The sequence below is a fragment of the Crocodylus porosus genome, unplaced genomic scaffold (assembly GCF_001723895.1).
Source record: "Crocodylus porosus isolate Cpor-Errol unplaced genomic scaffold, CroPor_comp1, whole genome shotgun sequence".
NCBI lineage: Eukaryota > Metazoa > Chordata > Crocodylia > Crocodylidae > Crocodylus > Crocodylus porosus.
In genome coordinates, this window is record NW_017728949.1 from 49,623,497 (window position 1) to 49,647,994 (window position 24,498).

Genomic DNA, 24,498 nt, shown 5'->3' on the forward strand with positions numbered 1-24,498 from the left:
ATTAATTCCCCATCTTCACCCCTACACCGAAGCTCCTCTACTGCCACTGTTGCCTTCCATTTTACTTTAAATTAAACTGTTTAACTTCACTTTATTAAATTTGACTCTAACTTCTCATGTTCGGATGGTGAGTGAAAATACTTTTTATATACAAAAGTCAATTGAACCTTTTAAAAAATGTGTAAACTATAATCTGCCCATTACAGGGAAGTAACCACGAAATTCATCAATTGCTAACACAAGGGAAACGCTAAAGCAAGGGTTCTAGACACAAGAGGCCAGATTATATAAATCAGCATTCCTATTCAAGAAGCTACTGATTTATATGAGCTGTGTATCTGGTCAAGTAATTCAAGCTACAATTCACAACTAAGACATGTATGCACTGCATGGACAAAACAAAAGGAGCTGTGTTTTAAGCGTCAGCTAAGCAACTTTCTTTCCTGGAAGTTTCACTGTTTATTTTAACACATTTGGGTCCTCTTTGGTAACTGTGGGAGGACAAGGAAATCTACATTAAGCAACCTTTATAGTTGCAAGTTTGCACACTCAAAGTTAGGAAAACCCAGAAATAAGATTTACATTACCTTAATTTGACCTATTATTTTTTGTATATTATGATATAGTTTTTTGGGTGTGGATAACTAGGTTAAGAGAAGCCAGGGATTTGCCACAAAATCAGGTGATCACTCAGTGGTAACTGTCTATGTGCCTGCTCTAACCCTGTAGTAAATGAAAGCCCTTTTTCATTGCACGGTAAACTGACCCAAACCATTCAGCAGTTGATATGCAATACATCCCTCTTCCTTTTAACTTGCTGTAATTTGCTAGTTTGTCTATACCTTTCAATTATTCAATGCACACCATTTTTTCCACAGCAGCCCTACCTTATTCAATGCATTTATTTTCTGTGTGCTAAATCCAAACATCAAAGTACTGTTCAGAATTTGGGAAGGAAAAAAATCCCACAATTATCCATGTAATAGGTTATAGGTTAGCATTCAAAATAAAGGGATTTTAATAACCTTATTAGAAAGGACAAGAACTAGAAGCAAAATTTCCTGATGTATAAAACCCGGCTTACTTCAGATAAACCATAATTTTGCAGGCGTACAGTGTATCTTGCAAAAATAACAAGACATGGATACTCCATTTTATTCTTTCTTCCTTCAGGCCCATCTCTCTTCATGCCATCTTTTCTATTCTCCTCCTTCTCCACTCTTCCTTTGAAATCAAGAGAGAAAAAATCTCTCTCTTGTAGAGGAGGGACAGAATAAAGAATTTCACTCGTTTTAAATTACAGCATTTTACCAAGAATCATACTGAATCACTGTAACTATTATTTGTCCACACTTACAGCAAGATAAGTGAAACTAAACTGACGTAACTTTAAATTGATTTCATTCCATTTTAAAATTGCAGCAAATTAGCACCACTACATCCATATAAGACTAGACAGTCAATACAGTTACATCTATTTTGCTGTTGTGTGTGCTGCCAACCTTTTAAAACAATACATTGTTGTGTCTGTCTATAATTGCTTTGTTTGAAAAACAAAACTGTTGATATGGCTTATGCTTTTAGTGTTAATATTAGGTATGTTAGCCAATACCTACGAATACCTTTTATTGCTAGAAATGAACCAGAGCAGTAAAGTTCTGACCTATAACTAGATCCAAGGTTGCATATTTTTGTTCCAGACCTTTATCTATTTAACTAGCATTACCCTGGATGGAACAGTAATGAGAATGAGAATGAGAATGGGGCATCTTCTCTAGTGAACATTCTACCTGCAAATGCCAAGCATTCTATTTTGATGTTATTTTATATTATCACTGATTTTAAATATTCCTTCACTTGAAACTTATGTTAGGGGTGCACCAATAGAGAGTTTGGGGGCCAATAGACAATATTTAAGGAGGCATATTGGCTGATACTGATCTGATATCCGATACAGCTACATCCAGCTGGTATGTCTGGTGTGTTGGAAGGAGAGTGGGGAGGGAAGGGGCAAAGCTACCCCAAATTTTGCTGCAGGTCCATTCCCAGCCCTGTGCCACCGCCTGCCACAGCCCCAGCCTTTCCTGGTGCTTGGGTGGAGGCAGGATGTCCAGCTTGGTATGTGCCGGGTGGCAGGCTGGCTGGGAGCAGAGCTGTGGCAAAATCTGGGATGGCTGCAGCCTCTTTCCAGCGCTACCGGAGTCCGCTCCAAGCTCAGCCCCCGGCAAGAAAAACTCCACGTGGCTCCAGCTCTGGCTCCACCCCACAGCTGCAGCCCACCCCAGCCCACACAGATCCAGGGCACACGCTTCTGGGCCCTAGCATTCCTGGGGTACAAGCAACAGCAGGACCTCTCCCCACCCAAAGAGTTGCGCCTCCATCCCGCGCCGCCCCCCCTGCCCCAGCTGGGTAGTGTTTGCTCTGCCCCCACCCTCACCGCAAGGGGGCATTGATCTGCCCCACCATGCCTCTTCCCTCCCCCCTCCCTTTCTGATTTACCAGCTAGAGGCAGCTATCTGCGCTGCCAGCTCTGCTCCATGCTGCGCTGTGGCTGCATACAGCATGGGCATTTATTGGCCAAATTACTGGCCCCATCAGGCTGATATAAAATATAGACAATTTTCTTAATATCGGTACCGATCTGATATTGGACCAAGGCATCGGTGCACCTGTACTTATATTCGTGTTACTATTAGGTCCTAATTGTCCTCTTCTATTGATGTAAATCAGAAATAAGTAATATCAGTAAAGCACCACATTTTACACAAGTTTGAGAATCATATCCACAATGCATGTAGTATACTTTTGCACCCATGATATTCATTTCCATTCAATATGGTTGCTTATGTAGTATATATTTATTCAACCTGACTAAATGCATATAATGCATTAGCAATGTTTTCACTTTCAGAAGTATTCATTGATCCATTGATTATTTTTGGAGGCTTTTACTACTTTATTGGCATTTCCAATATTCCTATATTCTTTCATTGTGAAGCCAAATGGCTTTTACCATAAAAATTCTTCCCCAGTGAAACATACATTCTCAAATTGATATTATAAAAATACATTCAAAATTAGTTAAATTTGGAAAATAATACTTGCTTTCAGTTACTATACAGTAGTTCAGAACTTAAGCAGGCATTGTCAACTTAAAGTATTCCCATCTAAAAATTTGGTGTGTAATATTGTTTAGATTCTTCTTCCTTTTCTTTAGATTTTAAGTCGATAGCGTGTTTTAACACCAAATCTTCATGCTATCCAGAAACTATGGTCCCCAGAATTCATTCTTCCTACAGGATATTAATCGCCAAATATTTATAATTATTAATTTATAATTTATAATTATGTCCAGGCAGCTCAGATTGACTTGAATAGAAATCACACATAAAATCCTACATAACATAGCAATTTGACAGGGATGTAGGAAAAGTGATTGTGGAAAAAATAGATTTGAGAATTCTGAAAAGAACATTAAACCATGGGTGACAGAGAGCCTCGCCAAAGAAGAGAATGTGTTAGGTGGTTTTCAAGGTAATGAATGATAGGGCTGACCAAAGCAGATTGTAAAATCCCTGTTTTTATTCACGTTACATTGCATGCAAATAAATTTTAAAATAACTTTCTTTCTATGAACAGGGTTTGTTTCTTGGATTTTTTTGTAAATACCTTTTTCCAAGATTGCAAAGTTAAAGACAATAGAACTGGCTTGCACAACCAGCTTTTACAATAACCTTCTGCAAATAACTCTAAAATATAATATAAAAATGGTTACAAGTTTAATAGGTAAAGAATTGCAAGAGATACACTGAGAACAGAGCACATATAGGAATTTAAAGTAAAAAATCTGCTATCTACGATTTGTTATAAGAAAACATGGTAATTTTCAATATTTAAACATTATAGAACAATTTACTAGCTAAGATACGGAAGTTAGAAAGACTAAACATTTTCATTTTAAAAATCTAGCAGGATCTATATCAAGTCCCAGAATTGATTATCTAGGATTATACCCTGTCTGTGTAGTAGAGCAGTGATGTTTTAGTATATATCAAGGTACTTCTACAAAATGTGTCCCCTTGGCATGTGATAGAACTATTGTAAAAGTGCATGCAAAACTTGCAGAAAAGTTTGAAAACCTGAAATACCCATTTCCTTGCTTGCTGTTAAAAAGAATTCCCATAAATGAAGGGGCAAAGAACAAAATTTTGCAAAAATCATATGCAGCATATACACTTGGTAAAAATGTGTGCAATGTATTTCTAATATTATGTAATGTTAAATTGTCATAATAAAAGTGGATGTAAGAACGTCCAAAAGGAGCAAGCTCATCTCCTCCTATTAAAGTTTTCAAATACCTGATATTTATTGCAGTCTAAAGGTAAATATTTGTTCTTTAGAATTAATGCTTGTGTGACACTCAGGTATCAGTCATATCCAATAGATGAAAAAATTGTGACACCCAGAATATTGTAAACCCATTGCCATCTCCCCATTCATTTGAAGTAAGAATTTAAGGGCTTCTATACCTGTGCTACTGGGTGGAGGGTGCGGGGGAGGGGTGCTTTAATTAAGAGTGGCTCCAAGAGCCACGCTAATAAAAGCGCCTGTAGCACCTGCAGTGTATTCAGTGTCCTGCACTTCAAAATGGCAGTGGGGGGCGCTTTAACTAAAGCTTGCTCAATGAGATTTAGTTAAAGGGCCCCACCGCTATGTTGAAGCATAGGGATGCTGAATACATGTGACGCAGAGGCTGCTGGAGCATGCTAATTAGCGCAGGCCAGCAGACTTGACTGAGTCTGTTCCAATGCATGCTAATTAGCACGCATTGGAGCAGAAGTCCATCACATGTATAGGTGCCCTTAGAAATGACTGGAAAAGCTCCCTTCCATCCAGCCCATCACTGGTATGAAGCATCTTCCAAGTGGTTTGATGTCCAAGATGTAACGAAGTTGAACAGCTCTTCTAGAATGCATTTGAAAAAATAAGTAACCAAGTATTTTAGACAGTGAAGGATGTCAAGGTCTCATATGCTACTTAACTCAGTAAAATGCCAAGATGTCACAGCAGGAATTCTTTTATCTTTTTCTCAATTTTCCTGGCTGAAAGAAAGGGTAAGTAAGGGCTTATACAAATGGAGTTATTCTGGAAGAGCTATTCTAGATTATTCTAATGTAACTAGATTATTTTAATTTAGGTAGAGTAAGAGTATAATTTTCAAGTTTAAAGTAATTTGGAGTAATCAACACTAAATTGAAATGGGGAAAAAGTTATTTATCTGGAATAAATCCAAACATAGCGCTGATCTAAAATATCTATTCTGCTATATCTGTCTATAAATTTACATTCTACCTTGTTCCATATTAGTTTTTGTATATAAACTTTTAGTGGTCAGAGGGGATACTGCAGCTCTGCTTTGTTGATTTAGCACTCACTCTTCTGCTTTACAAGAAAGCAGGAATCACTAGAGAAGTTCCAGTAATATCTACAATCCTTATATGAGCTACAGCAGGCTCCCTAGCTATGGATAAATGGGGTATACTATTTAAAGACTTCGCTAAGCTTTTATTAATAGTAGTGCCATAGCATGATCAATTCTATAAAGATTAGATGATTCTTCAAAAGTTAGATATGGAATACCAAATAGCATGACTGAACATCTCTGAACACTTTATAGCTAAGGCAGATAGCTACTGAAGATAGCTCAGCACTCACTACTGGGGTCAGATTTTCAAAAAAGTTTAGCTTCCATCATCTTCAGCTGAGATAGTAATACACATATTTCAAAGAGCTCAGCAGCCAGCCTGCTCAATTCTTTTGAAAATCTGGTCCAGTTGCAGTTACTGAATTCTGTTGAATATTCTAGCCCTAAAGTGAGTGAAATAGGAACCTGTGGAAGGTTAATAATGGCTTTCTTATAGGCACGTGCACGAAAGAAAAGCCAAATACAGCTCTAAACTCCTCCAGAGTAAATCTATTCAAGTCAATAGTTACCAGTTCTCTTTGCTTTTAAGCCTGAGTAATACCACCAGATTTAATCAGAACTGGCACTAGGTTTAACAGCAGAATTAGCTTCAGTATAATCATTAGTGGAAACACTGATCCTGGTGGATGTACTGAAGGATTTAAATTTTGTCTGATGGGTGTGAATGCAGAAAACTGTATTTACCTTGTATGTGGATTGAAGCGATTTCTGCATACTAAAGAAGTGACACATTCTTTCTTAAATCTGCCATCGGTGGTGTCAGTCCACACACTTCAGTGAGTTTTATGCCACTCTTTATACTTGCTAACTGTGCAAACCAAATCTGGATCAGATGGTAGGCTGAATCCTATTCATAGATTTCATAGACATTAGGGCTGGAAGGGACCTTGTGTGATCATTGGGTCCAGCCCCTGCCCAAGGGAAGGAAGTCAGCTGGGGGCACCTTGGGCACATCTACATGAGACTCTTAATGCACAGTAGACTAATTCTACTGTGCATTAGCGCATCAGCATAGATTTCACTGTGATGCACTAACGCACAGTAGAATTAATCTACTGCACATTAAGCATCAAAAAAGCATGCATCTTTGCTACTGCGCATTTATGTAGTACCTCATATTAGAGGTACTAAACTGAATGCACAGTAGCAAAGGTGCATTAATGCACATGTAGATGTGCCTTCTCCTCCGGGAAAAGGACTAATTCACTTGCAAGGATAACATCTTCTCTTGTTTACACTGAATCAATCTCCATTAAAGTTGCATCTGTGCAACTGAAGGCAAAAGTTAAATGTATATAGTTTGTAGAATTTGCACTCACACACTAAATGTGACAAACCTAGCTTGACATTCAGATTCTAGATAGAACTGTGATAGGTTCAAGTAAATCTCTTTTTTTGCAAGTAATCAATAATAATGGCTTGGTATTCAGCAATGTCATACTTCAGGCAATATTCTAAAAGCAGGGATACTTTAAAAGGATAGTTTCTTGCCTGTGATAAAACTGTTCTAGATATGTCTGTGCCATGACTACTTTATGTTTAGATTCTAATTTTCTAGCTTTCATAGCAAAGACTAATATGCAGTTCTTCTAAGGATAGTGTCACACGTTCAACTTAACATTTATTAAGTGCAGTTAAAATGCAAGCAGACGTACGATCAAGCAGTCTAGCATCTGTTAAGGGCCCTTGTGGTATTGCAGACTTGTTCCTTTTTAGGCAAGGGTTATCACCTAACACATGCTAACTTTCGCAGGTCACTACATTCCAATAATTTGCAATTGTTGTAAATTATTGTGCAATACCACTCTTTGTGTGGCATATAATTATCCAGGGTTGCTCATCTACCATAACTATTTTGTGTATATTGATTTTTAAAATATGCATATGCTTGATGTAACAAAGGTAATGCAAAATATATTATCTGCAAATAGTTTACTAAGACTTAAAAACCAGACAAACAATGTCCATTTAAGAATCAAGCATGTAAGATATCATTACCATATATGTTATTACTGCTACTAAAATGGAGCATGTTCTGGGCCTTGTAATTGCATGAATGAATCACTACGGAGAGCCTGTTTTTCTCACTGTAGACCTACGTATGAATAGTGGATGGAACTGCATTATTCATGAGTTAGCATCTTCCATCCTGCTACTTGGTTTTTACTGCCCACTTGGGAAATTTTTAGATTATTAATGAATATAGAGTGTGACTATTCTCTTTGGAATGGAAATCAGATGGACCAAATTAAGACCTCCCATAGAAGTAATTTGCCTCCCATATATGCATTTAAAATGGTCTATGATGCTACTTTAATATGGAATTGCAAAGTTGGATATTTAAACAAGAAATCTTGGCAAACTTTTGCACTAGATGACATACTTCATTATTTATGAATTGTAGCATTTCCTGTTACATAACAGGTTTTGTATAATATAACAATTAATGACAAGCTTTTGAATGTTTGTTTCTAAAAAAAACTCAAGGATTGACTTGGAAAATTGTTTACTGTACAAATAAAATCACTTGTACACTATAAGCATATTATTCAGTATTTTATAACGACATGAAACTTACTTGCGATAGGTCTAAATTTGGACAAATAAATTTATATTTCAGACAGGAACAGCAAGATATGCAAACAAATATTTAGTTTGATTGAGAATTTAGTTCCGTTAGTTACACAATTAACAGGGATGCAAGAAGGTTGAATACATCATCTCAGTATCAAAAAATATTCATTCTTAAATTATGTTTAGTATACTTGTGACACTATGGGAGTAAGTGTAAAAAGAACAAAATTACATAAAACACTGCTCACTGCCAAAATGCACGTACATAAAGACACATGCACGCACGCACGCACACATACATTAGAATTACAAGTCTAGAAGGGCCAGAGAGTTTGGTCATGCAGGTGCCTACATTTTGCATTGGGATCTATCTAGGCACCTGCTTCAGGAAAGCAATTCAAATTGACCAATTTTAGGTGCCTAGGATCCCTACATCATCAATGAGGAGACTTAGGTGCCTCTAAAACATGATCCAAATAGAAAGAGTTAAGCATTTCAGTGTTCTATATAGGAAATGGGCAGACTTGGGAGGCTAGCCAATAGAAAACACTAAGCACAACAGCATGACTGAACTCTCTCTGCTCCTCTCTCCATACATAAGATAAGCTGCACATTAGGTGCCTCCATTCACTAAAGATCCAGAATGCCTAGCCATATTTTTGAGGGTAGGTATCCAACTAGAAGTGTTGATGCACCACCCACTTTTAGCCTAATAGAAGGAGCCAGAATGAAAAGATTCAAGGGGGTATATACTCTGTAGTTGAGTTTTGAGGGCATTCCTCTGGATGAGGGTTGTCCTGGTTTCTGCCCCTTGGACTGAATCTGCATTTTACATTGGACAGTCTTTGGATAAAAAAACAAAAATAATCCTGAGAGAAGGGATCATGTCTCCTCCTTTCCAACTGAATGCCCTAACCATGAGGATATAATCAGGTTCCTTTTTTGCTTGCTTGCCCTCTGGACCCACAGTTCTTGCATTCTTAGCTGCAGGGTGGGCCTGAGTCTACCATAGAAGGGGTACGGATGCCCTCATTCTCTCCCCCATCCCTAGTGGTTAGGACACTCCTGGGAAGTGGGAGATGTAGGTTTGAATTCCATTATTCCAGTGGTTCTTAATCAGGGTACCACAAAAATGTGTCAGGAGTGCCATGATGCTGGGTGCCACTGGGTAAAACTGCCCACACGTCTGTTTTCAGGAACACGTTGAAGCCGAACCAGTGTAAGCTGTAGCATACCAGAATGTAAGACACATTGTTCTGCAGCAGGCACTTTTCAGTTCAGCTCCCATGAAGGTCCTGACAACTGAGACAAGTGGGACAGTTTTACCTGGCCCACATGCCTGTTTCTGGGAGACACTGTGCAGGATTAAATCAGGAAAGGCTGCAACAAGAGCACATGCTCCTGCTACAGCTGTTCCCAATCTGGCTCTGTAGGAGGTGCGTGGTGCAGTTCCATCTGGCTGCAGCAGCAGTGGTAGTCGAGTGAGTATATTATCATTTCATAATATATTTATATTTTTAAGTGGGGTGCCACTACATTTTGAAAAGTTTTGGAGAAATGCCTTGAGTCTAAAAAGGTTGAGAACTACCAAGGTCCTCCCTTATACTAGGGAGGACCTAGAACTGTTGGGTGAGGCAAAAGGTAGGCATCCCACTACCATCATTTTTACTTGAATGATACATTGCTGGTATGAGTTAGGCATACTTCCAGGATGCCTATCAGCTTGGTTGCCTTCAAGGACTTATGCAGAGCTTACATGCCCCTGCCACACCAATCTGGATCACAGTGGAGCTCAGGGAGTAATTAGAGTACCTAGGTGATCAAACAGGATCAATTCTGAGTATGCACAGAGTACCAGCCATTAATACCCAAGGAACTTCCCTGTCCAAAATGGAAGTGACAGATAATCTTAGGTAATGAATGCACTTTGTCACTGCTGAAACAGGCACAATCTGGATCCATTCTTTAGAATCCTTGGGCTCCTGTACTCATGTGGAAATCCAGTGCGTTGGAGCAGACTTGATTAATCAAGTCTGCTGGAGCACAGAAATTGACACACTCCAGCAGCCTTCCATATCACATGTATCAGTGTTCCCATGCATCTCCACACTGACAAAATGGTGGTGGGGTGCTTTGAAATAAAACACATTCAAGGAGCTTTAGCTCAAAGATCCCCACCACCAGTTTTTCAGTGTGGAGATGTGTGGGGATGCTGATACATGCGATGCACGGGTGCTTTTAATTAGAACAGCTCACTAATTAAAGCACCTGGCGCCACATCCAGGAACATATGTAAAAATGCCTGTCAGTGCCTAAATTCTGTCTAAATCCTATTTAGACATCTATGAAAGCAATGTGGGTCTGGCCCAAAGTATGTTTAGCATGAAAAGACTTTCCCATATATTTTTAAGAATGCAGCTATTTCAGCACATTGTATTAAGCCCCCACCTTCTAGCATGACATGAACATCACCTCCAATTTAATCCCTGCTCAGTTGATTGATATGGGATAGTTGTACATTATAAAGTTGACAAAGCTTGGAGTGAGCAAAACAGGTTTATCAAGATGAAGAGTTGATGAACAGTTGATCACTGTCAGTACCCATTAATTTTAATATTGTTCTGTTAGAAGTGCTTCTGAAATATCATAAAAAATAAGGACCTACTTAAGCTATCCTAAGTGGGACACTTCTGTTCACTGGGTTATTTTCTTATGGGATTTCTAAGATCTCAGGATAAGAGTAGCTTCACCAGCTAGAGGGTCTACTGAGTCCATGATTTTAAAGACTAAGTAGATAAGGACTTGAAAGCTTTCATGTCAAAAGGAAAATAAATCTACAAAGATTCTCCAGGAGGGAATAAAAAGAAATTAAAAAGGGAAGGGCTCAACTTTGTACTCAAACAATTCCTACTCCATAAATAAATCCTTACAAAAAGAAATGGCAATAGTCTGCCTCTTAGAAAAATCTATTGTAACAAATTTAAAGAAAAACATGTTTTACCTTAAATATTTGTATTTCTGGTGAAATCCACTGAATTTCTATAAGATATTAGATTTCTTTAGTGTATGCCATCAGAAATATTATTGTATTACCATGATGCCGACACAAGAAATACCTCAATTAGATTAAAAATTAGGACATCTGCTGTTCCACTCATAAATGCAAGCGAAACTTATATAAAAGTAGTCTATGCTAGTGACTTGCAGCGAAGTGTTTGTATGTTAACTCTTCATTAAGCTTGACTGCCTGACACAGAAGTATACTCATCTGGAAATATGCATGCTTATATAAAAAAAGCCATGCTTCTATAAAAAATAACAACAATGCTACAATTATTTATTGCTCTGAATCGTGCAATAAAAATCAAACCATTTACACAAGGTGGATATTTTAACAGGCAGAAACATGAAAAAATCTATACTAGCTTCTATTCACAGCAGATTCAGTTAATATCTTCTGAGCAGAAGAATTTACAGGTTAGAGCTCTTCACCTCCTTCAGCAGTTCAACACTCAGATTGCCATGGTACACTGCAAGAACTAAAAGGAAAAATACTGAAATAGGTAACTCGTAAGAAAAGAACATATGGAAATTGTTAATGAATTACTAGAACAACAGGCATTATTAACCATATTATATACAGAGTTCAAGAACAGTTTGTCTCTGTTGTATCTAAGAGGAGAAAACAATCCCAACTCAAAATGTAGAAACAAACTGGGACCTGTGTACTATATGAAGACCTTAAGATGTGACTACAGAATTACAGAGGATAAAAATATACAATTTGTTTTTAATCATTGGAGACTTTTAAATTGGTCAGACTCAGTTTAATTATTCTGTGTATGTATCATAAATGTACATGAAATTGTACAGTGTATACTCCGTGCCATGTAGGAAACAGGTAACTGTTGCAATTTACAGGTGTGATCTGGCAATTACTTTATACTGCAGCAGTCAATAGTCCCACTGACATCAACTAAACTATTTTTATTACCCTACTGCTTCCATATACTTTTATCATTTCATAATGTGCAGGCCCTTAGGACACAACTAGAGTGATAATCCACACTTGCTTAATTTTAACATGTGAATAGTTTCACTGAATTCATCATGGACTTATGTTTTTGTAGAATGAAGGCCATGGAAGCTTTATACAAGGGATGTTCTTAGTAGTTCTTTGGGGAAGGGAGGGGGAAGGGATGAACATGAATTCAGCCAAAGAGTTAATACCCAAGGAAACATTCTGACAAGGCTGTAAAAATGTAAAGCAAAATAAAATTTGGAAGTCAAATTTGAAGAGTGTGGCTCAAGTCTGTCATTTGTAACAAAAGCCTTTTCCTATAAATCTTTACAAAACTGAGTACTTTAGATAAAGATACTTACATCATCATATACAAAATTCACAAACCCCTGTTGCATGTTGTCTCTTCTCCTGAAAAAGTCTTAGAAAAGAATAAGACACTTAAGTAAACTGTAGCTATGCAAATCTCCACATTTTCTATGTCTATATTTTATAAAGTAAGTTCAGCTAGCAATACTGTTTTTATTTCTCGTTTTTCAAGCAAAGTTCCCATCGCTTTTGAATAACTTAAATAAAACTTTCTTTCCTTTCACATTTAAGCTAAAGCTGCAGTGAAAAAATAAGAAAAGCAAAATGTTACTTTCTATATTTTGCAAATGCTGATCAAGTATTCCTCAAAATACTAAAGATAATTTTTAAAATGCAGTAAGAAAAACCTGAAAAACTACATGTAAAGGAACTCCGACAGCTATTACCATTTTTAGTTGAGAAAATGTTAAGAGTACATACAGCACAGATAATTGGAAAATACAGTACCTGTCAATGTCCGTAGCTTCACACAGCAAGCCACATAGTCATCAAAAAAGATTCTGCCATTCTTGCTATAGCGTTTCACAATTGCAGCTAGTGTTTGAGGGCTTAACCTATAACCTAGAAAGCCAAAAAAAGAGAAAATTATAGGAACACTGTGAGAAGCTCTCATCCACTTTCATAAATCTGGAAAACTTGAAACAATAGTCAAAGATGATGGGGAAGAAGAGTGGGAAACTATTCCTGTTTTGGTATTCCAGGTCTTTCAAGATGCATACCTTTAAAAAATACCATATTTATTTGCACACCACACACCCAAATTAGATATGCACTTTGTTTTCAGAAGGGAGAATGAAGAAAAAAAGATTTTCCTAGAATCTTCCCTACCATGGTACTGGCTCAACCTGGTGTGTATCCTCTGTTCTATGAAGCATGCACAGAGTCCTGTCATCGGTTTCCCTCCCTCTCCTGCTGCTGCTCGACCAAGACCCTCTGCCAGTTCAGCAGTGGTGGGGGCATTAAACCTGTCTGTATTTATCAAAGCTTCTGCAAATATCCTTATACTCAGCTGAGATGCTGCCCCCATAAGATCGTATTGAATAGGTATATCCACTACAAACTGCCATATTGGAAATACTATAACCTGTTATTCACTGTGGTAAAACACACACTGCACACTAGAGAACAAACGTTAGGCTTCAGAAGTTTTCAAAAAAGTATCTTACCCATAGCTGCAATGACTTGAGTCAACGCATGAAGTTCCACAGTTCCACTTCTGTCTTGGTCAATCATCATGAAGTTTTGCTTCCAGGCATTAAGAGCTGCCCAGAGTTCTTTGAATTCGTTAAAACCCATTTTTCCTGTATAATCTCTCTAATTGTTTGGTTAATAAAAATAACTTAGAAAAACAGCTAACCTAAGAGAGAAAACCTCATTATAAAATTACAAGATATATGTACATTTTAACCACTGAGGCAATAGTACTACTACAAACCACATTGACAACATTTATGTAACCAATTCTGGGCAACATTATAAAAGCATAGAACTCAAAGACAGTGTTCTAAAACATATTAATTTAAAGTGTCCTGAAGTTCAAGTTTCTTACATATGAACACTATTGGTTCAGAATGACATAAAAATTTTAATATTCTATACATTTCCTCAAGGATACATCCAACATAGAGATCATAATTCTGCAAGTCTCCAAGCTGAAGGCTGAAAAATATAGTCAAAGACTGATTCAATACCAGCTCAATCTTACTGATGTCATTTATAGTAACTACTGCAGTTTCAGTGAACACAGTTAACACACAAGTTAGTACTTTGCTTTTGCTATACAGCAGTATGGAAACATCATCAGAAAAAAACAAAATACAGTAGAAAGATAAGTAACAAAACACTAGCTATTAAACAGATTTTAGTTCTTCATTTCATTCTTCAGACAACTAAGTTCACTTCTTGGTAGAGTTCTCTGTCTTACAATTTACTAATTTAGTATTGGCAGGACAAAGAGAAAGAGACACATGGAAACCAAGGCTGCTGAAATGTGGGGGGAAAAAATCTAAATGGAACTTAACTTTCAGTTCAGCACACCCCCACGCCAAGTGCACCACAGGCCCAGAAGAGGAGCTGTGTCAGCTTGACCCAGCTTGCCCAATCTCTATACAGATCGCACGCTGATTTAAGCTATTAGATAAAAATGCCAAAAATCCCCGCTGAATACAGGCATATGGGCAAGCCAGGCCAAACTGACGTGGCTTCTCTTTCAGTAAAGCACTGGGTTTTTTTTGTCCATGTCTATCAGCGACCCAAAGTACCATTTCTTCTTAGCGCCTTAGAATGAAGGTACAATCAACAGGGCAACGTCCAGGCCAAACAATACCACTTTAAGAACATTAAGGTTTCTTATTAGAAGTATAACTTATATAGCAAAGTGTTTTTTTCTCCAAAATAAATCTATATAATACAAATATGGAATTGGGCTACCTCTGAATAAAAGTGTTAGCATGTGTTCTAGCTAACTCTTTCATCATATTATCTCATTCAAAGGATTCCAAAGAAAGGGTAAAGTTTGGGATGGCATTCACATCCTCCAGTGCCCGGGCCTTGTGAATCCAAACGTTTCTGTTTTCTGGTGTGCCAAGCATGAAAATTAGAAAAGTTCACTGGTGCTATTATACAGATGAACTACCTGTGCTGATCTTCAGTACTGATACTGAGGGCTGAGACATTTCCTTAAGAGTATGAAAAAGACAAATGGCAGCGGTAAATGGAAGTGTGAGACAAAAATGAAATTAAATGTCATATGTGAGAGCAGAAAGAAAAATATTCCTTTATGAATAAAACTTTCAAAAACTGTTCACAAATTAAAGACAACATATGGTAGCAACATTCAGTGTCTTACGAGAATAGGTCCCACTGATTCCAGAGTGCATTAAACACATCTGTAGCTCCTCAGCATCCACTTCCCCATCCTGTGGAAGAAAGTGCATAAACTTGTGGTCACGGATACTTGACAATGAAAATCCACTTGCAAAAAATAATACAGATTTTTAACCAAAAACAAAGGATTTAATTCAATATAACGATGTAATAATATTCTAAAAATCTATTGTAGAAGTATCTCTCATCCTAATAAAAACATATGCAGCACTAAGATTACATACTAGAATTTCTTGCCTTTGGCAATTAAATGAAATCCTCCTGTCTGTTTTAGGAAAAAACACTCATTCATATACATTTAAAATAAAATTAATCTTCAGCATTACTAAAGTTACAGTGATATCTTCTAATGATATAGACTTTTTAAATGGTGGCTGATACTGTAAGCAAATTATTGCTTAAATTATACATTCTGCGCTGACTTGCACTGTTTTCACAATTTTGATTTAACTAAAATTCTTCTATAAAGTATTTCTATAAAGGCCTCTAGTTTGAACTACTAATTAAAAAAATCAATTTTACCAATTACATCTCTGTTGTTATTTCAAGGATCATCTGTACACTTCTTTCTGTTCCTTTGGTTACAGCACACAGTAAAACTAACATTCTAACCATCTATCATCAAACAGCCTATGATGCTATTAGCAACTGGGATGTTATTTTTAATTGTTCGGCTAAACCTTAATTTGACAGTTATAAACTATCTTCTGCAGTTCAGCTAGGCAACACTTTTCCTTTCCTGATCAAATTACTGTGCAGTGCTGCTGTGCTGTTTTAAATTGCTTGTATTTGCTTCCTTTTACAAGAATTCAAAACTGAACAAAACCCCACTAAGAGCTACCATGTTCTACACTGGAGTTGGTGGCAGCTGCATTTCAGTAATGGCCAAGTGATTTCAGTGTATATAGTGCTGCCAAGCACTTTGAAGTATCTCAGGCAGAAAGGTAATAAATAGGAATTTAGGCTGTCCTTAAATTAACCATCTAACATGCATGACGTGTGACTAACACAGAAAGGTTTCATTTGTTAGCCCATTTAATATTACTTTTTATGCTCCCTCTGGTGTTTTTCAGCTACGTTCCCAGGATTACAATCTGTGAAGTAACTCCACAGAGCACTTCAAGAAGCTGGGTAGAAAAAAAAAAAAATGTATGCTCCTTTTCATTGCCAACACTGATTATGTATTCATTGGAACAGTACAGATAAGAACAAAATGGAGAGGTGAACCTGAAAGCTTAACATCCCAGATAGATATGGGTATCTTGAAGACTGTTACTGTTTGGCCTTGGGCTTTTCAAAGATCTAGTTAGCACATACCTGATGTTCTAAAAAGGAGTCTCTAAAGCCAAAATCTCATGAGGCAAGTGAATGTAACAGGAAGATCATCTTTAGTAAACACATGATAAAGGACTTTAAACTGGATTCTCTCAGATATATTGTGAGCTTTATAGAAAGGTCCTATCAGCTGGGCTTCCACCCCGTCTTCAAGCTGAAAACTAAGGGCAACAAGCTATGTTTTGTGGCTCATCAGTAAGTATAAGTGCCTGACACATGAAGTAGATCTTGCATTAGGTAGGTGGTCAGACTCCATGACAGGAAAACAGCACTTTTGACTGTGCAGCGCATGAGCATACCACATAAGTGCATAATTTCCTTAACTGTATAACACAATGCCATTCCTAACTTGTTGTCTACTGCTTACATTTGTAACAAACTCTGAATATTGGCATATTGGCTAAGAGTACAAACCACTTAAGTGCACAGCTTCTTTCAGCTCCACTGTCTACTTTATAACTTAATTGCCCTCTGGCTAACTGTATGCTAATTGTAAATGTCTATTTTGTAACTAATTGTACTTCTTTTAACTGTTTCAGAAACAGTGAAGGGGAGCAGCTGTCAAAGGGCTGTTGTTAGAAGTCTTGAAAATGACAAGAGCTAGTCACTTTCACAGGTGCTATCTGCCCTCATAATCAGAGTTTCTAACAACAGCCCCAACAGTGACTGCTGTGGAAAAATGAGAGAAGACAGTAACTCCAAAACTGACTTATATCACAGCACAGGCAGTGCTGTAAGCAATGCTTGCCAAGCATTATCAGTGCTGTGGTATTAGCAGCCCTCAAAATGACTGGCTCCGCTCATTTGGAACACTTCTAATACTGGGCTATTAGAAGCCTTCAAAATGAAGGGAGCTGGCAGTTTCAGGCCAGCCGATACCACAGCATTTGCAGTACTGTGTATTTAACTAACAGTGTTTACATCAGGAGGCAGGGCAGTAACCTGCAGCCTATGGGTTGGAATCTGCCTACACAACCATTGGCTCTGGCCCATGGACATAGGGTTTCAGTGCCATTTGGTGGCAGGGGGCTCTAGCTGTGGGTGCTTTCCTCATGCCACCACAGAAACAAGCAGCAGCTGGATCCAAGGGCCTGCCCACCTGCCTCTTATGAACCACGGGTCATTCTGGCCTGCAGCTGGAAAAGGTTGCCTACACCTGTTTTACATTAAGTTACCTTTCTCAGGTAAATGAAAAGCCTTTTTTCAATCCTGAGGCTGTGCACTTAAGTGGAGTACACTGCACTTACAAACTCATTCTATGTAGCTTTTACAAGATATGTATTATCGCTTTGACATTATTATGTTTAGCCAACATAAACAGGAAAGAATTTGGGGTGAGCTTGTCTCATAAGTAAGTGGAAGTTATGTTTTCCCCTGAGGTTTAAACCCCATGTTTTCTCACATTTGACCCACTAGTCTATGGCCTTTCCTACTGGATAATATACAAAGACAGCAAACTCTGAGAAGCGAAAGTCCCCACAAGCAGAATTACCTGACTTCTGTTAAGACTCATCCATTTATATCACTGGATTTCATGAAGGAATATCCTCATCTTGAAGGGGAAAGGGGTATTCTATTTGCATGGAGCACTAACTACTGAACTTCACACATTGCTATGTTATAGAAGGGGTTATTAACATCAGGCAGACAACATACATAGTCACATGCTCTCTACTAACTCTCTGCCTAAGAGGCAGTATTGGCAGGACTTAAGAGTGTGTCCAGCTTTACTGAACTGAGAGACTCTATAATGTTAAGCCTACACTCTCAGAGAGTGAGAAAGACATTTTTTCAGTGGGTAAGCTCACACGAAAGGAGAGAGGATGAAGAGAAAGAAGAGAACTGATTAGCTTAAATTTTAGTGAGGTGAATATTATATTTCTGAATCTTATTTACTAGCCATATCAATAGTATGATGAAACTCAGAAATATAGTTTTCCCTTTTGACCCTCCCCACAAAAACAATTAAATCCCCATGTTTCTATGAATTTCTACCTGCTTAGTTCTTTGAGAGTCAAGGCCAGCACTTCCATCACCCCACTGGTCTTGCTACATGGTAGATGACAGATTGTGGTTATATGCCATGTACTTCAGGAGTGAATGTGTATTCCCCCTACAAAAAACTAAATTTACTACTGTATTATACTTGAGATTTAAAAAATGAAAAAAAAAAACTTCTAAAGATCAGCAAATGCTCAGTTAACATTTCAAAAGGGTTTAATAAAAATCTTAATTCTGTGCCTTATCCACATAATTTAAGTAGGAGCTTCTGTTACATAGTTCCACAAACAGATGTGCATGCAAGTTAGAGAGATTAATACAAGCATCAAGGTCTGTCATGTCATAAAGCAGTTACTGCCCATGAAATGGAAATATGGAATACGGGACAATAGTAACCAGCTTTGTAATCTACTTTTACTTAAATGGTGTAATAATTCCCGCAAATAGGTCTGGAATAGAATGAACTGCAACTGCAGAGAGAATGCAGGTTTCCACATGGAAGATACAAAGTTTTTCTTACTATCCTTTTGCAGACCACTACGAATGAAGCATGCTATTTCAGAATTATGGGAGAAAAACAGCAAACAACAAAAACATGCTAAGCATTCTGATTTCTGTAGTTCAAAATCAGTTTTTCACATTGAGAATGGAATGGCCTCTGCAAACTATGAAACATACTCATTCTCACGACTTCATTATAAAGCACACCCCATATACTATAAGGGGGCAAACAGGTTGCTTATCTGTATCTAAGCAAGTTTCCAATATTACTTATTTCTAGAACACACTCATTCAGCAACTTCTTCATTTGAGAATTTGTCCACTCTGCTGTTTAGGATTGTGTGGGTTGCACCTTTCAGCAAGCGTAGTTTATGTATACTTTGGGGCATGCATGATCTAAGCTTAAATGTTATGCCTGTAAAACAAAATCTTGATTCAACCTAGTTTTGAATTCACTAAGTCTACGTAACATACAAGAAGACACAGTGCCACAGTATGTATATCCTTACACAACATTACCAAAGAACTTGGCTGTCAAAAACCAAGTGACCTTTAAAGAAAGTTATTCTCAGAGGCAGACTCCTGGAAACTAGTAAGAAATCTTTATTAGACTAAAAGTTGTAAAAGCTGCAAATGGAGAATCAAAATTGCCTTTGCCTAGTTTCAATTTCCTATTTGTCAGGGTGAAGGACATTTCATGATTTTAGGAACAGGGAAGATTTTTAATTTGAATTTTATTTTTAGCTAACAGGTCAATTTAAATGCATCCAAAACACACAATCCTCACTCTAAAAGCAGCCATCTGGTTTTCTTCCTCCAACCACTTTATGTTTATGAATGTATCTCATAACCTTGCTAGGCACTCGGGCACTACTTTGAATCTTGAATAGAAGTGGAGGGCTATTTCAGTCCTTTTCCTTCTATTTCTCTTTCTTTTCGGCAGACAGCAAGTCAGATTTATATTACTTTTCCCCTTTTATTTTCTTCCCCTAGCTAATAATTCAGTTACCCACTAAGGAATCAGATGCAGCTGCCCTCCAAAACCACCACGCAGCCCAGTAATTGTTGAAGATTCTTCTCCCAATCTGTTAAAGACCTATCACAGCTTCTCTCCATCTTGGAAAACACCCGATCCACAGCTGCTTATTATGCTTGGAACAGTAGTGTGAAACTCACAGAAATCTTATTGGGGCCACTGCTTCCCTTGCTCATAATAAGGGGGAACATGATAGCAGTTTCAAAGACTGGAAAGGTCAACATAAAGAATATAAAGTAACACAGTTTTCCCTTGCTACACAGCAGGGCATATGGGAATGAGTTTAAACTACTAGATCAAAACTCATGAAAGCCCTTCCTCACTGTAAAAACAATAGGATAGTGGAATGAGCTGCTTGGGGGAGTTGTAGAATCTCCTTCATTGGAGGCTTTAAAAAAGAGACTGAATAAGCATCTGTCTGGGATGGATTAGGAACAATGTATCCTGTATCTGTGCAACAGGATGGACACACTGCCTTTAATGATCTCTTCCAATCTTATGATTCTATGATTTAAGATGCACTGCGGGACCAAGCCCCAAAAGTCAATAGCAAAACTATCATTTTTGAATAATAACTATTACCATATATAACAAAGACACAAGCTATGCACTCAGACTCGAGTCCTGTGAATGGAAATGTATGCACAGGCATAAAACTTTGCACCTTTAAGACCAGGAGAATAGTCTGAAGTGAGCACTCTTACTAGTGCACAGAAGCCCTAGTACTATTCCAATCAACAGACAGAAAATGACAGTTCCTTGGCAGCATCAATTTTTGTTTCATTCTCCAATATAGAATACTCAAATACAGGTCTTCAATTCAAAGGTAAACATGAAGCTGCATCTAGCCTCTAATCAGTAAGAGTCCAAATGTCCTTCCAAGGGAAGTCATAAATGTCATAGCTGGGACCATTTAATTATAATGCCTTGTCATGTCTTTCCAGAAAGTATGACATCCTAGAAAGCATGACAATATCTTGAGTATCGTTAGGGAAGGAACAGAACCAAGGGAGATCAGATATTGCTCTAGTGTAGCTCTGCAGCAATTTTCATATGATTTCTAGACTTAAGAATGCAATACAACAACACTCCAATCCATTAAAACTTTTGTTGCTCTATAGGCTGTAGCTGTTATATAGCTTATTAGCCCAATGCAATTGATTACTTCCATCAGCTCCTGCTTTCACAGGTAGGTAGGGACAAAGGAAGGATAGGATTCCTCTCAAAAACAGAAAATAAAGGTGTTCTGCACCAAAGAAGAAATGAAGGAGAAAAGTTAGTTAGGAAAGCAAATCAAGGCAACACAAAGCAGCTATATTCTTGGAGCTGAAGTCAAACAAGAAGTTGAGAATCACAGCCTCAATCTGTAAAAACCGCAATTTAAATTGTCAAAAGTAAACAGCAGCTCCTCTAATCTAAAAAAGAAGGTCACTCACCTATAACCGGAGATCTTCAATTACACTGCCTCTGTAGATCCACGCTCTTGGGAAGGTGCGTATTGGCACCACAAATCCCAGAACCTTCTAGAGAACAGTTACCTGTGGGGCCATGCACATGACCTCTGTGAATCCTTGCCAACCCCCACTGGCCCCCAGATCTCTTTTTCCAGTTCACAGATTTCTGCCTCTTACTCTTTGTTCTGTTACTATTGCTCCCATTACAGGCTTATAATGCAGACTGGAAAAACTTAAGAGAACCTGTTTTTGTCCCCATCCAATAAAACTGGCGAGTACTTAATACAATACTCTCAGTGTTTAACATGCCTATCTTACACCATGCCACTGGTATTTTCAAAGCTTCACAACCATGCTCCTGTCTAAGTAAGCCAGTCACTAGGGGTGCACCGACAGAGATTTTTGGGGCTGATACCGATAGCTGATTTTTAAGACAGCATATCGGCCAATACTAATACGATTTGCAATACAGCTGCATGCACCTGGTAAGTGTGCTGTGGTGGATGGGGGAGGGAAGAGGTTTGAGGGAGCCAGTTAAGGCCCCTAAGGTGAGGGAGGGAGTAGGGCAAGGACTGGGGCAAGCACTGCCCAGCAGGGGTGGGACAACACCGGACAGAGCTGTGGCTCATCTGGGAGGCATGGGGTGGGGGGCGGTTTCTGTCACTGCACACACCCCAGGGGGGCACAGGGTGGTGGGCGTGTGCCCCCGGATCTGCCTAGAGGGGGTGGGGGAGGCTGCAGCTGCAGTCTCAGGATGGGGCCGGGGCTGCACTGGGCTCTTCCCAGCACAAGGGAGTTGGAGGGAGGGGCTGGGCCAGGCTGTGCTGTGCTTGGGGCAGATGGCAGCAGTACTGGGAGGAGGGTTATGGGGGGGAGGGGGCTGCAGCCACTCCAAATTTCAGTGTAGATCCCCCCGTAGCCCTCTCCCAGCACCGCCACTGCCTGCCTTGAACACAGCCCCAACCCCAGCCCACAGCTGCAGCCTACCCCACCCCTCACTGTACAGACCTGAAGGCACACCTCTTCCTCCACTGTGCCCTCCCAGGGTGCACACAGCAGCGGAAACCACCCTCCTGCCCCACGCTTCCCAGATAAGCCATAGCTTTGTCCTCAACCCCACCCCAGCTAAGCAGTGCCTGCCTCACACCCCCCCTCACCATGGAGGGGTTGATCTGCCCCACCCTCATGCCACTTCCCTCCTCCCTCCCCTTCCAGCACAACAGACTTACCAGCTGCATACAGTTCTCTACACTGCTGGGCTGTGGCTCCTCACTGCCTGTATGCTGCGCTGCAGCCGTGCAAAGGCACGAGCATTTATCAGCCAAATTATCAGCCATATCAAGCCGATTTCCAATACAATCAATTTCTTTATATTGGTGCCAATCCAATATCAAACCGATGTATCGATGCACCTCTAAACTTATAGAAATGTAAGTAAGTCTAGCTTATTGATGACACAGTACATCTACCAACTCTGCAAAAGTTTGAATTTCACTTTTTTATTTCTGAGGTACAGTGGGTTTGTGTAAAGTAACTGGCTGTCCCCTAAGCACTTTTGAAGAACTATATTATTTCAAATGTTCCAGTTTCAAGATTGTTTTTTAAAAATAATAAAAAATATAGTAACAAAGGACAAAACTCATTTACAAGTCACCACTAGCATTAGCCTCTTTATTACTATTCATGAACAATATAACAGTTTAATTCACTGAGGTTAGGGGATGCCAGTTAGAAATTAAAGTACCAATTTTAATTACAATTATTGTCATATACTCGTCAGTTTTACCTAAAAATGATTCTTACTTTGAGAGCTTTCACATCACTCAGCTGAGCAAGGTGTTCAGTTTCTTTTAGAAAGAGAGAAAATTGGTAGGTCTAATTCATCATAGAGCTAACTTAATTACATTGCTTGTATCACCTTACCTGTCCAGCAACAGCGGTGAAGTAAATCCACATGGGGTCAGCAGCAGCAGAGTAAGTACCAGAATATGCAGAATATCCAGAGTATCCAGCATAAGACATATTTGGTACTGCTCCTGGCATTGGCTGTCTCACTGCCATTTGCATTCTAGGCATCTGACCACTGTAACTTCCATACTTTTGTGAAAGAAGAGAAATATGTTAGCATCTTCAACAGCTCAATACACTGTAACAGATTTCCATTTACAAGGAACATCAATTTCTGCATGTACTTTTCTTAATACACCTACTGCACGACTGAATTCAAATACCTATGGCATCCCAAATTCAAACTCAAATCTGAACACTCTGGCATATGGTCTGCTTCAAAAAAGATTGCACAAAAGCTGCGTGATCACTTGGTATGTTCTAATTCAGAGATCTTGGAACCATTTAACATACTTGTGAGTGCAAGGCTGTAAACTGTACTGCAAAAAGACATTTTACACAAGCAAAGTAAAATTATTTCCCAAAAAGAAACAATCACTAAGTAGAAATGCCATTGCCATTTGTAGATGAGCCACATTATGGATATTAGCAAACCCAAACCTTCTGTTTATTTCTGTTTTTTTTCAAGAGTTATTCATTTGGTTCACCAAAAGCATCTGAGAACGTCTCCTAGCACAAACGGAGACATACACCCAATGGAAGGGAGGGGCCATTGCCAGGGAGGACTATACCGTGGTTGCTCAGGGCTGCAGGGGGAAGTCAGGAAGGCCAAGGCGGAGATGAAACTGGGGCTAGCTACCCAGATCAAGGACAACAAGAAGTCCTTTTTTAAATACACAGGGGGTAAAAAGAAGCTACCGGGTAACGTGGGGCCCCTGCCGGACACACTAGGAAACCTCCACCCCAGAGTGCTGAGGGAATTAGCTGA

At 38.8% G+C, this 24,498-nt stretch overlaps 1 protein-coding gene across 1 annotated transcript; it reads right to left on the reverse strand.

Annotated features, from left to right (window-relative positions):
- Window positions 1-11,375: 11,375 nt before the first annotated feature.
- Window positions 11,376-23,783, reverse strand: GCA (grancalcin; the record flags this gene model as incomplete). The annotated part of the gene is made up of 7 exons (XM_019553544.1): window positions 11,376-11,598; window positions 12,443-12,501; window positions 12,897-13,010; window positions 13,616-13,763; window positions 14,065-14,108; window positions 15,298-15,367; window positions 23,586-23,783. Coding segments are annotated over 7 exons (660 nt in total), but the record flags the coding sequence as incomplete, so codon positions are not given.
- Window positions 23,784-24,498: the final 715 nt, after the last annotated feature.